The 13,383-nt window shown below is 45.8% G+C and overlaps 1 protein-coding gene across 11 annotated transcripts in view; it reads left to right on the top strand.

The window, feature by feature from the left end:
- Positions 1-13,383, top strand: part of ZDHHC14 (zinc finger DHHC-type containing 14) — a 271,704-nt gene that overhangs the window by 252,028 nt on the left and 6,293 nt on the right. The window contains exons 9-10 of one of the 11 annotated variants that reach the window (XM_021086525.1): positions 2,861-2,946; positions 3,661-3,826. The exons of 8 other annotated variants lie outside the window; for them this stretch is intronic. In XM_021086525.1, the coding sequence (XP_020942184.1) occupies positions 2,861-2,946; positions 3,661-3,697 (123 nt within the window). In that variant the 3' untranslated portion in view covers positions 3,698-3,826. Of the gene's footprint in view, positions 1-2,860; positions 2,947-3,660; positions 12,961-13,383 lie in introns of those variants that run through there. 2 more of the 11 variants (XM_021086502.1, XM_021086522.1) reach the window with 2 other exon arrangements.

Genomic DNA, 13,383 nt, shown 5'->3' with positions numbered 1-13,383 from the left:
AAATGACCTCGGGACCTCTCTTTCTGTCCACACTCCCCACACAAGTGAACTTTAAGGGTCGCCGTCCCCCCTTACTTTTCAGAGAAGGAAAATCAGGACAGCGAGAGAGTCAGGGGACGGGCCCGCAGGAGAGGTATTGATGGCATCACGGAGCATCGGCTGTGTTCAGAGCCCTTGAGGCTCAGCTTCTCATCTAGCCCCAACCAACTGTGGGCAGTGGGCCCGCTTGTCTCCCACTTTTGTTTTTAAAGCTAGGAGAGGTTGACCGTCTACCCAGAGGCGCAGGGCCGCTGACTCGTGGCCCCAGAGCCCGCCTGAGGACGAACACCCAGGTCCGCCTCGCACACTGCACAGGAGCCAAAGACGAGCATATCTGTGCTCAGAGGACTTGTCAGCTGTTTGCAGGCGCACAAGTGTCCTGCAAGGACAGAACCAGAAGGAACCAGACTCCTGACCACGGTGTCCGTTACCCACTCCTCTGATGTGTGTGTGCATCTCACATGCAGAGTCCCTTTCCTCCTGCTCATTCACAGCTGCTCCCATGTCCCTACTGGGTGTCAAGGCCTCGGCTCGGTGTTGGGGATGCAGGGCCTGTAGGGTGCAGTCCCTCCCCCTCTGAGTCAGCTGTGTGCAGACAGGACATAAGCAGATACGTAAAGGAAGTGTTATGAACCTTCACAAGAAGAGCTGGTGACACTTGTCCTTTTCAAAACCAGTGGCCTTCTGTCAGCTTTAGCCCGTGACTGCCCTAGTACAGCTTACACCAAGCTTGGCACTTTTCTAGGTTTGAAAGATACACAAAGACTATCTTCAAGGTGTTGACACCATTAAGCCACTTTAGTTCAAGATGGGATGGGGGCATCGTTCATTCATTCAACAAACATTGATTGACCACCTACTGTGTGCCTCTCTGAGAGCCAGGGAGGGCAGGGTTTAACGAAGGAAGTGGGGAGGTTGTTTCACTCCACACCATTCATCAGATTCAGCAAACTGCTGTCGTGCCCTCCAGAGTCCAGTCAGTCTAGTGCCATGATTCCAGCTAAGGGCACACCCCGTGAGAGCTGTGTGGCAGAAATAGCTAGGGTGCAATCGCCTGTTGCCCTGGGAAGGCCACCTCCCAGGTAATCAATGACCCTGAAGCCACTGGCCCATGATGCCACAGCATTGTTTGAAGAGGACACTTGAGAGGTTAAGAAGAAAGCTTGTCGCGGTGAAGCAGTCCGCATCACTAACCCCTTCAGTTCTCTTCAATGTGCGGATTCTCTTTAAGGCGTCCGTTCACCTCTGGCATCAGCCGTATGTCAGGAAGCTTGAGGATACTCAGCAATCCAAGACTCCTTGCCCTCCTCTTCTCCCCGTATCTGGGGATGAGCCACAGTGTGGCAGTGGGGACGAGAGCTGCATGCGCAGCCACGTGCCCTGAGGTGCCAGTTGTGTCAGCACACTGGGGAAGAGCCCTGACCAAGGGAGCTTCTTTCAGACCTGACCAAGGAAACCTGGTGCCCTGAGGCAGGATGGGGTTGGAGGAGAACCTAGGACCCCAGGTGACTTGCCAAGGCTGCCAGGGCACTCAGACTCCGTGCCCTATCTGTTGTGTGCACCTGAGTGGAAGTGGAAGCCACACCCCCACAGCACCACCACCACCCGCAAAGGGTTCATGAGCTTCATTCATTCCTTTGTTCTGCACGCACAGATTTTTTTGGCAAAGCTTCTAGGAAAAGACACTGAAAGCATGGTGGGACATAAAACACATGACCAAGGCACAGGTCTGCCTCAGGAGCCTCTGCGTAGTAACACTTCAGCCGTCACATGGCATCTGTGTCCTCTTAAGCTCAGATCCATGACATTTTGCAGACAATTTCAGGATCAGAATCTGAAGCCCGTGGACCCCCCCAGAGTAAAGAAAGCTGCATCAATTGATACCATGGCCTGCCATGTCCCTCTCAGAGACAAAAGCTAAGAGATGGGTCTTAGAGATGGGTCCCTGGACCAGCATGTCCCAGCAGTGATGAAAGGCTTGTTTGTGGAGACCTCCTTCCACACGGGGATTCAGCCCCCAGGCTTTCAAGTGGCCTGCCTTGCTCCCTCTTAAAGAGGGGGTGGGGATTAATTGTGCAAAGAGCCAGACTGCCACCCTTCCCAGATGAGTGATGTTGACAAGTCGCTTAACCTCTTTCGGCCTCAGTATTTTCAGCTGTGACACGGGAGTATTGGTATCTGTACCTTGTCTACGAGGATTAGGTGAGTTAATGCGTGTAAAGCACTGAGCATCTTGCCTGGCACAAGGTCAGCACCGCATTAACTATAATTATCATTATCGTTATCATCATCCTCTCCTCGGTATCCACGGCAAGATCCGCCAGGTCAGTGTATACCCTCTGAGCAACTGGCAAGAACCCCAGTCCTGGGTCCCACCAGTTACCTATTAGCAAGTCACTCTGCCGCTGGGGTCCTCGTTTGCCTCATCTGCAAAGGAAGAGCTGGGACTAATGTGTACCTAAGCTGTTTGTGAGTATCTGCTCTTTGCAGTTCAACACATCAGGCAGAGGAGCAGAGGACAACTTCCAGTCCCCAAACCCGGGTGAGCGCCCCTTCCTCCCCTGGAAGGGGGCGAACACCGCGACCCTGGTGTCTTCCTCTTCCCCCGCCCTGCCCTGCCCAACACCCTGAGACAGGAACCCAGCACCCAGCGCAGCGCTGGGGTCTAGGGTCTGTCTGCACTTGACAGGAAAACCCCCCTCCAGCGTAGGCTTGTGCATTAGTTTTCTCATTTGTCTCATAGTTCTTGCCTTTCTAGGAAAAACTCCACTTGTTCATGGCATATAACCATTTTCCTTCGTTGTTGAATTTGGCTTTCTAGTATTTTGTTGAGGATTTTTATGACTACTCACAAAAGATCAGATGTCTTTGTCTGGAGTTGATACCGGAACAGTACTGGTCTGGAAGGTGAGTTGAGGAATGCCTCTTCCACTGTTTGGAAAAGTTTGTGAAGAATTGGGGTTCATTTTTCTTGGAAGATTTGATGGAATTCACCAGCGAGGCCATCTGGTTCTGAGCTGTTCTCTGTGGGTAGTTTTTTGATTATTGATTCACTCACTGCTGCTTACAAGCCTGTTCCAGATTTTCTGTTTCTTCTCAAGTCAGCTTCAGTAGTGTGTACCTTTGTAGGAATTCATTCCTTTCACTAGGTTATCTAATTTTTGTCATTGTCTCTTCTGTCGGTTTTGTTTTATTATGAAAATAGATGGAAGGAGGAAGACTTAAAGACTGAAAAAGTTAAAAAAAAAGAAAGAAAGAAAAAGAAAATTAGAGTGTTGTGTGAAAGTGAAGGGAAAGGGAAGGAGCCAGAGGCCTGGTGAGAGTGAAGGACACAGCCCAGAAGCGGGGAGTGGGTGTTGATGCTTTTCTAAGTTCTCCGGAGTTCGGGTAACTCCCTCACTGAGCTAGCGAGGAGCCCCTGGCACAGCGACCTCCAGTGTGGACTTCGGGTCCAGCACTATCTGCTTTGCCCTCTCTGCTTTTGAGAATGTTAAGGCCAAGAGAAATACACTTGCCAAGCTGTTTCCAAAAATTGTTAACATGGGAGAAATGGACCAAAATACTTCAAATCTCACAATGCAACTGATCCATTGTCATATTCCTTTCCTTTGACTTGCTTAGGCTGCCCTTTATAGATGTCCCAACCAAGACCAAATAAGCCAGCACATCATGATCAGCCATGCCTGGCCAGAAGGAACCCCAAACCTTTCTGGTTTTCTAGCCTCTGATGCAGCAGTAGACACCTGGGCCATCCACCTCTGCTTCTTTGAAAGCCTGCGTCACCTCTAAGAGCAGTTGCTCTGTGCTTTGCCAAGCAGTCCACCATCTCCCTCCTGATTGATTGATTGATATCACTCTTTACATATTGTTTGAGATCACAACAATAAAAAAAAAAGTTCTTGCATTCCAACCCCAGTTGGACAGATGTGAAAACAAATGCACAAATCCTTTCATACTGAATTTGTCACAATCACAAGGTGACTTTCAGGCAGTTCTAATCACGGGACCAGTTCATTTAATGTAGAATTGTCCTGTGGTCAAGTGGATCTCTGCTGGCGTCTGTCACGCCGTGCAGTTGGCAGAGTGTTGGTAATCTTGATGCTCTTAGTACAAGGGTCATCTCGGCTAATCCCCACAACAACCTGCAAGAGATCCCCATTTTCCAAAGGATGGAGCTGAGGTTTTAAGACACGAGTCACACAATTCGGGATTTAAGGCCTGAGTGCTTTCCACTGCATGCCGTATTTCAATTTTAAAAGGCTTCAAGTTGGTGTCAGCTGAACATCCTCCAATCTGGCCCTTCTATCTGGGAGTTGAGTTCACTCCCATCCAGTGGGCCTTGGCCTTGAATGCACATTAGAATCACAGTACTGATGTCCTGAGCCCACTTAAGCCCAAATCCCTGGGTGGGGCCCCCCACATTGGTCCCACAAACAATTTTAACCATCAGCAGCTTTGGCAACTGTTACCATGGTCTCCAAATTCTTTTGCAATCTCCAAAATTTTGGATGAAAATTTTGAGCTGTATTTTGCTTTGACACAAAGAGAGTTTCTTTGATCCTGAAAAACCTTAGATCCATTTGGCTCAACTAAGACGTGATCTATTCAGAGACCGAGGTGTGTGGAGGATTCCTACAGAATGTTCTAGGATGTGCAAGGCCGGGGCTGTAGGAACTCCAAAAAGGTGTACTCAGGTTTCAGGCAAAGCTTCCTGGAGGAGAGCCATCTGAGCTAAGTATTAGAATATTTAAGTTACAGTGAATTAGCCACCCAAAGGTGGAAGGGCTCTTCCAGCAGAGCAAACGCAGGTGTGCCTGTGAGGGTGGGGGTAGGGGTGAAACTGGACGCCTGTGCAAGAGTGAGAACTGTCACTGGAGTGTCACTTGCACAGCAGGCACTGGAGGAACTAAGGAAGGAGAGGAAGCCCATGAAGGGCTTTGGGTGCTTTATAACCAGCGTGGATTTTGCCCCGTACGTGACATGAGCCATTGCAGAGGCTCAGATGGATGAGTCAGGCCACCTGATTTCCTTCAGGGTGAATGAGGCTGGCAGCAGTGGAGGAGGCTCAGGAGGCGGCGTGGGCGTGGAGAGAGGCATGCAGGCGTGGAGGCGGGAAGAGCAGCCGAAGGCACTCACAGCAGGCCTGGTGACAGAGGGGCTGGCCAGAATGGCAGACATGGGCTCAGAAACGAGGCGACCACAGTCCAAGGCTTGGAGATGGAGACCATGTGGAAGCCGGGGGAGGGGGCGGGGGTGGGGCGGGGGCAGGAATGCCTCCTGCCTTTCGGCTTGGTGACAAGATGACCATACAAATCACCAAGAGGAAATGCAAAAAGAGGTGCCTGGAGGGAGACGCTGATTTAAGTATGTGGAATTGGGGTACCCTTGGACTCCTGGGCATATGGGAAGTGCCCTGTAAGAAGCTATGTAGAAATCTCCGCACACTTAGAAAGGAATGACATGGTTGGTAGAAATTCACTTTGAAATAGGAGAGATGAGCATCAGTTTTATTAGTTATTGTAGAAGTATCAGTCCATCTGTCATTTAAAAAAAAAAAACAATAAGACCTGCTTATGTTTGTCATCTGAGATATTAATCCGATTTCATCTCACATGCTGGAAGATTCTTCTTTGAAATCAGCATTTATGAGCTTTTGCTAACTTTCTCTCCATCTACCCCTGCCAGTTCTGCCCCCACCAGGTCAAATCAAGTCAAATTGGATCCTAGTGAGGATAATAGAGTAAGGGAATTCTTAAAGATAATGGAAGGAAAAGCTTTGCAAATGGACAGATATAAGAACTGAACATAGCAGGGAAAGGCAGAGGGCGCAGGACGTGGGGTCAGAGTGCCTGGGCCAGCTCTGACGCGAGGCTGTGTGATCTCCCAAGTCACTTAATCCAAAGAGCTTCAAGGGCCTCAACTGCAAAATAATCCAGAAGCAGGTAATGGTGTTCAGATCCCTTCCTTCACCACTTCATAACAAAGGGTCTGGCACGGAGTCGGGCTGGTGAAACGTTCAGTGGAAGGTTTGTGAATATCCCGTCTCCCTATCAAAACTGACTCTTAGGAAAAGATCTGGTAGGACTCACCTATGCCTTAAAGGAAATTTAAGCCAAATTCCATGGATATATGAATTTTAGTTGTGAGTGAAATACTTTACTCTCTATTAAAAGCATTTCAGGCAATAATAATAATAATAACTGAGTGTTTGATGCTATTTGTTCAGCACTATATCCCCGTTATCTCGACTAATTCAGTAAGTGTTGGTTTCAGTAAGTGTCAGTTAAATGAAAGAGGGAGAGAGAGAGAGATTGACCACCACATGCCAGGCCCTGGGCTACATCATTATCTCATTTAATCCTCATAAAATCACCTGATGTGGGTATTCTAATTGCACCATTGAGGAGACTGAGATTCAGGGATGCTAAGTTTGTGACAAAGCTAACCAGTGACTGAGCGGAGATTTTGTCCTTGGCAGTCTGACTCTAAGGAAAGTGCTTTTCTTAGCCTGGTGGGAAGGTCTTCTTAGGGAGTAGAGTGGCATGCAGGCTCCGCCCAGGCTGAGGAAGTCACACCACCTGGGCCTTCTGTGCAGAAAGATGATTGATTTGCCATGGTGGGTCACAGAACCAGGCTGTGGAACTGAAAATAACCTCTCCATGATCTAACCTGCAGCTGGACCAAGCAGATATCTATGAAGCTTCAGTTTCTGCTCGGTTACAAATATTAAAGTGTTAACTAATGATGAGTTAACTCTTTTTTTTCTCTTCAATTGCTCCCCTAGGCCCAAACCATTCTATAGCACTTTAGGGTTAAAGGTTTGTCCAGGTGGAAACATCAGTACTCAAGTGAATTATTGACCAAATCCAAAGGTGACCTCTACCATTAAACTGCTCAGAATTGATTCAGTTTCTTGGATCTGAAAGTTATCATTTTTTTTTCCATCAAATTGGGGCATTTTGGCCATTATATCTTTTTTTTTCTTTTTTCTTTTTTTTGCTTCATCTAATTTTCTCTTTTCCCAGAACTCCTGTTACTCATGTGTTAAACCATTTGATATTGCCCCAGAGGATAAGTCCCTGAGACTGTACATTTTTCTTTAAACTTTCTCTCTCAGTTCTTCAAAGTGGATCATTTCTTTTGATCTGTCTTCATGTTCACTTTTTCTTCTGCCTTCTCCAGTATACTGTTAAGCTCATCCAGAGAGTTTTTCACTTTGATTGTTACATTTTTTAGTTTTGGAATTTTCATTTGGTTCTTTTAATTTCTCTGCTGAGTTTTAGTTCTCTACTGAGATTCCCCATCTATTTACGTATTGCAGCTATATTTTTCTATAATATTTGAACATTATTGTAATGCTTAAAGTCTTATCTGCTAAGTCTTTATCTGCTTAAAGTCTTTATCTGCTAAGTATATCTGGGCTGTCTTGGCTTTGGTGTCTGTCCACCACTTTTTTTCTTAATGCTAGGTTACATTTTTTTCTATCTATTTTTACATCTATTGATATTTAATTGACTACATTTTGGATAATATATAGTAGAGACTAGATTTTGTTATCTCCTGAAGAGTGTTGATCCTCGTTTAATAGGCACTTCAGCTAATGGCTAATACAGATTCAGCCACTTAAGCTTCCTTACCCTCTTATCTCTGCTTTCTGTACTCAGTAGAAGTTATTGGCATTGTTCAGACCCTAGCCTATATCATGGTCAGGAAATTCCCCCCAAGGAAAGGGCTGGTTGACTGTGGGGCTCACCCTGTGAGTTTCCCTTCTCTCAGGATTGCAGCCTTGCATTGTCTGTTGTGCACTGTTGGAAGTGGTTTGTTTCACATATTTTGGGCAGTTTTATATACTTCTATACATATTCCCCCAGTATACAGAAGGAGTAGTTCAGTAGAGGTTTTCTACCATTCTTGGGAATAGAAGCCTTGTCTCTATGATTAGAGCACTCTTTGCAGCCAACATTGCCATATTCCCCAGAAAAACATTTTTGTTACCTTCTCTACCAACAGTAAATACTGAATAAGCCATGGAACATGATTCCTCTGACCTAAAAGTGTTTCTAGTGCTCACATTGAAGGAGGAGCAGTTGGAGACTTTATACTTAGCACTAGACTTGGCATGTTCATTTGCAGAGGAAGGAAAGGCTGGAGAGAAAGCGATTCTATGTATCTTGGGCCAGATTTTTGTCTGTGATATTATTTTAGAGTCTAGATCAGAGAGTCATTTCTCAAATGATAGGAAGATTGCTCCCAGGGAAATTGCATTATTTTAGAAATTAGAGGTAAAGGCTTTAAGTCTTAGATAAACATTGATATTACAGCACAGAAAAATTAGGTAAACATTGACAGATAGCCATCATCAAAGTACCCACTGAGGTCTTACTTATTTTCTCAAAAATGGGAAAATTCGCTATTAACTTACCATCTCACATAATTGGACGATGGGGATGGATATTTAGTACCTACCTGATCTTCCCTCTGTTACAGTTTCCAAGGAAGGAAATTTTAGAAAAGTAATGAAATGACATCTAAAGTGTTGAAATGATGCATGTGACCGCAGTACAGCTGTTGTCATATGAACACCTATGAAATTCTGAGGAGCCATGCTGGAAGTACATACACATAACCCCAGTGCCAACTGAAGATCCTATTTTCATTATTCCTATTTTCCCCTGCTGTTAGTTTTATGATTACCTTATGTTGACGTTCTTTCCATGGCAATATGTGTATGCACTGTCATGACATCCAGTTATGGTCCAGTTTTTAGTGTACATATCTCATTTGATTGTCAGATAATTTAAGTTCTGTATGACGTTGGAGTAATAGTTTATTTAAATCTGGCACTTATAGCTACAAAGATCCTTTGGGATCACATGCTGAACACAGAGATAGTAACATAGTACATAATTGCTGGATTTTAAAAAAAACCAAAAACATTTGCTATATTTACTTAACCTCATTTTAAATCCCCTTAATCCAATATCAAAACAAGATTAAACCTAGCAGTCGCATTATTTATTAGTTTCACAGATATTGCTTTGCGTAGTCTAAAAAATCAAATATAATAGAACAAATAACTTGAACAAACATAAACAATAATGTAAAACAAAAGAATACAAAGGAAGCATTCCTCCTAACCTACAGTTTAGGTAGATTTTAGAAATTTATAGTGTTTTCATTATAGAAAATGAGCATTCGTAAGAACCCAGAACCAAGCTTCACAGCCAAACAGAAATAACTGATGCCCAGTGCCAACACTTTTGACAGAACTGGGGCAAAAGGAGTAAATCATTGCATTCATTCTTATTTGTGTACAAGACCCTCTAGAAAACACCTTGCTTTGGTTTTAGCTGCATTTAATCTGTACACTAGGTTCATTTCAGATAAGAAGTCAGCTAGAGAAAATAAAATACATTCCAACATGAGCAATTTTCTTTGAAAATCTGTAGAAACAAAAATAACTTATCTCTTATGGTATTTTTAAATTGTAACATTAAGTGATAATGTGTGTAACATCCAAACGTCTGACACCATAAACTTCTCTGCAAGTTAAATGCCAGTGCTTCATTTGGGCAGTAAATCAGCCAGCTGTCTCTGACTTACTGCAACCGCAGCAAAAGCTCCAGCACTCCAGACAGGATTCCTTTTATGCTGCCAGCAGAAGGACCTGTCCATTGACATCCCTACAAGCACTCACAGTTCTTTTCTATCAGTCGTCAGCATTGGGATGATTTCTGGCCTAAAAAAGGGCCATTTCCTATGGTTCAACCTCATATTTGATAAACATGAACCTGTGAAGTGTTTTGGCATGAAAACAGGAGTTTCTCAATTCCCTCTTCAAAGGGGTGGATTTTCACTGTCTAATATCCAGCTGCTTGGTTGCCTCTCCTTAAGATTCTATAAATGGTTAGATACATTGAAATATACACCCCAAGGCTTCTTGAATTTCTTGCTGGCATGGAAGCCCTGCTACCAAGCTCTGAGAGAAAAAAGTGAGCAGTAAGGTCTCCCCCTACTGGTTGAAAAGAAGAGTCCTCAAGTGAACAGCCCAGAGGGCGGGTTGGTGGCATAAAAAGGTCAAAGTTAAGAGAGAGGCAGGAGGAAAAGGAGAGGAGGAAGAGGAAAGAGGGGGAAAGGAGGCGTGGGAGGGAAGCTGACGAAAGACAGGGTGAGAGGGAGTGAGGAGAGAACTGACGAGGCCAGAGAGGGAGAACACAAAGGAGGAAAACCAACAAGACCCGAGCACATAAAATTAGAAGCAAAAGGCAGAAAGGCAGAGGCGTAAGGACATTTTCTTCATGGGTCGTCTTCACAATAACCCTGAAAATATCCTCGAAGTTCCCATATGGGGATTGTGGTGTTTGATCCATCCGTCCTCCTCGGAATTTTGGCAGCATGCAAGATGAGGGAAAGGCTGCCTTTTCTTTAAATCAGATAATCTCAGCCATTGAGTTTCTTCTGAGAAGTTAAAATCATGCAAATTTAATATCATGAGCCTTACAGATTCCACTGGGTAGAACCCTTGCCTGCTCCATGGTTAGAACCCATTTTCGTGTCCTGTTATGAAACAATAGGACATTTACACAGACCATATCCTGTGGAAGAAAGCCTGGTTCCTGAGCACCCTCAGATGGGCTTGGTCTTCTGAATAGAAATCAGTTTGAATGTGGGCAACTGTTTTCAAAGTTCTGGGTGGCAGCAGGATTAGACCCTGAGGTTCCTGGTCCCAGCGATGTGCTCACTGATACACGTCTCGCCACAGGGTGAACTGGGGGAGGGGATGCAGACAGAGTAGGTTCATTATTAATATGAAACAGTCCCAAAACAAGGGACATATCCACAGCCATACTCCACAGTCCTCTTTTAACGTATTTAAGCAAATCCCTATAGAAGAGGCGCTTGAAGTCAGATAATATAAGTCAGCGTTCAAAATAATCATTTGGAAAAGATTTGTGGGTGACATTTTTGAGTTTTTAAAGATTAAATGGCTTAGGCTAAATGCCTTCTTTCACATATTTAAGTCCTTAAGCTTTCCCCATGGGAAACGGGAGAGCATTTTCAGTGGGGTCCTGCTGTGAGCCTGGGCACGGATTTGCTACAGTTTTAGTGTGCTGTTTGTTTGGCTGCAGGAAAGCGCCAAGGGGTGTGTGCAGGAGCGGACCCAGGTTTGGAGGGGTCTGAGTGCTGCAATTTGGAGCTCTCTTTAAGAAAAAGATAACAATATGCAAAACAAAACAATAAGCAAGGCCTTGGAGAACAGCAAGCAAAAGGCCCTGAACTGGACCTACCTATCAAGGGCTGCCTGCCCAACACACAGAGAAGCCAAGACTATGGCACCTGCTTTTGAGGAAAGAGAGGGCTCTACTGCAGGGTCCATTCTCAAGGAAACAGGAAGCAGGACTCCATCCGGGCTTTTGGGGTGAAATTTAAGGGGTCGGGGGAATTTGAAACTTGGAAGCTGATTGGCTGGTTTTGAGTTAGTCAATTTAAGCAACTGGGGCCACTGGAAGCCAGGTTTTCTTTATTGAAAGACTTCTCGCTTCGTAAAGGGCTCCAGTGGCAGCACTTCTCTTTTTTGAGTTCCATAAACCAAAGATTCTTGGCTCTGGGGTCATCCTGGAGACAAGAGTTCAGGCCTTGCACGTGTGCAGTGCTATTTTTGTCGGTAACTTGTTTAATTCATCAACAACCTATTTAAGGAGGCAAAACCAGTTAAGCTGGTGCTGTTGCCATGCAGCACAGGGATGCTTTAGGGTACAGTCTCAGAAGGCACCTCAAACTCCATGTTACCCTCCCCATGGACCTGATCTCCAAGGAACTTAACAGGCCACTCTTGGCAGCCCTGTTCTCCCTGAAGGTTCTGGTGGGTACCACGGGGCACAGCTGCAGAGGCGTGACCAGGAAAGGGGAAAGGATGCTACTGAGAGACCGAGGGAGGAAGAGCTAAGAGAGTGGGGGGCTCGCCCTTCCCCTTCTGCTTGTGCCACCTGACCTTGAAAGTCTCCTCCAGCTCTGACTGCTAACCTCTTTTTCTGTGAGTCTGGAAGAGCCCATCAGAAGTGCTGGAGCTGATCCCTAGAAGAGAATTTGCAATCAATTTTCAATTAAAAAAAAAAAAAAAAAAGGCTTTCTTCAAGTCAGCAGAGACAAGCAATTCTAATTTGCAGTTTCATCTTTCCCCAGAACTGGGGTGCTGCGTGCACAGAGGTATTAGGATGAGTGAAAGCCCCAGAAGAAGAGCTGAGAACAGGCTTCCACCATCTGGAAGGCACCTGAAGAGAGAGCTGGAGCTCTCTGCAGCGGTGGCGTCTGAACCCTGGGGTCATAGGCAGGGGCGGCTCAGAGACTGTGCTGAGCTGCAGGAAGAGGGGCTGTCGCTGTCAGCCAGGACACTAAATGGTGATTTTCATACGATGTTCTTTGCAAGGCACAGTATATCCAAAGCCCTGGATAGTTTCCAGAAGCTGCATGTTTAATGAGGAAGGTTGCTCTTCTCCGCCTCTGCTCTGTCAAGACTAAGCCGATGTGCTGAACGGAGCTGACAGCGCTGGAGAGCAGGAGCGGACCAGAGCTGCCTGCAGCCCTGAAGGCCCCGCTGCTCTGCGTCCCCACCCCACCCCAGCAGGGGTCCCTGGCTGAGCTGAAATTCCCCACCGGAGCAGAGCCCACTGCGAGGTTGCCCATTGGATGAGTACTGCTAGGGCGAAAGGTTCGGGTGGTGGTTGGGAAAATGCAGACTTTAAATGACGGTCGATGCCTAACAATCAGCCCCTTTCAGGCACTTTTTAATGGCATTTTTGTCTCATCTGAGCAGCCTTCCACCCACTCCCAACCCTTTCTCATCCTCCTCCTAGCTTCTCAGTGTTTTGAAGTTCCCTTGGCTGGAATGAAGCCATGATGGAAACACTAGGATCTTCTCTTTTTAGGTTCCATCATAAGCTTAACTGCTGCTGGAACCAAAGTCTCTGAACTTTTAAAACCTGTACATTTCTTAGAGGCTGTGTCTCTTCCACTTCCTCATGGAGGCTGGGGGGCAGGCTAGGGATGGCCCACTACTCAAGATTTTGGAAAGAAAGCCATTAGGTTAGGAAAGACACACACACTGGAGCAAAGACAGTAAAAGAGATGTGACTTTGGGAAAACTCTCTCTTTCCCCTGAAGCCTACGTTTTGCATGGTTTGGGATGCTTCTGTGCCTGGAGATGGGTGAGTGATGGCGGTTCTAGGTGTGCCTCTGGGCAGGAAGAGGGCAAAGCCCCTCCATCACAAGGCTGTGAGTACTGGTCTTGTAGTAACTCTATAAAGTTCCCAAAAAGAGTATTGGGGGGTAATAGACAAGCAACAT

This window comes from Sus scrofa, chromosome 1, assembly GCF_000003025.6.
Source record: "Sus scrofa isolate TJ Tabasco breed Duroc chromosome 1, Sscrofa11.1, whole genome shotgun sequence".
Taxonomy (NCBI): domain Eukaryota; kingdom Metazoa; phylum Chordata; class Mammalia; order Artiodactyla; family Suidae; genus Sus; species Sus scrofa.
The sequence above is the reverse complement of the archived record's forward strand: the minus strand, read 5'-3'. Positions and strand labels throughout refer to the sequence as shown.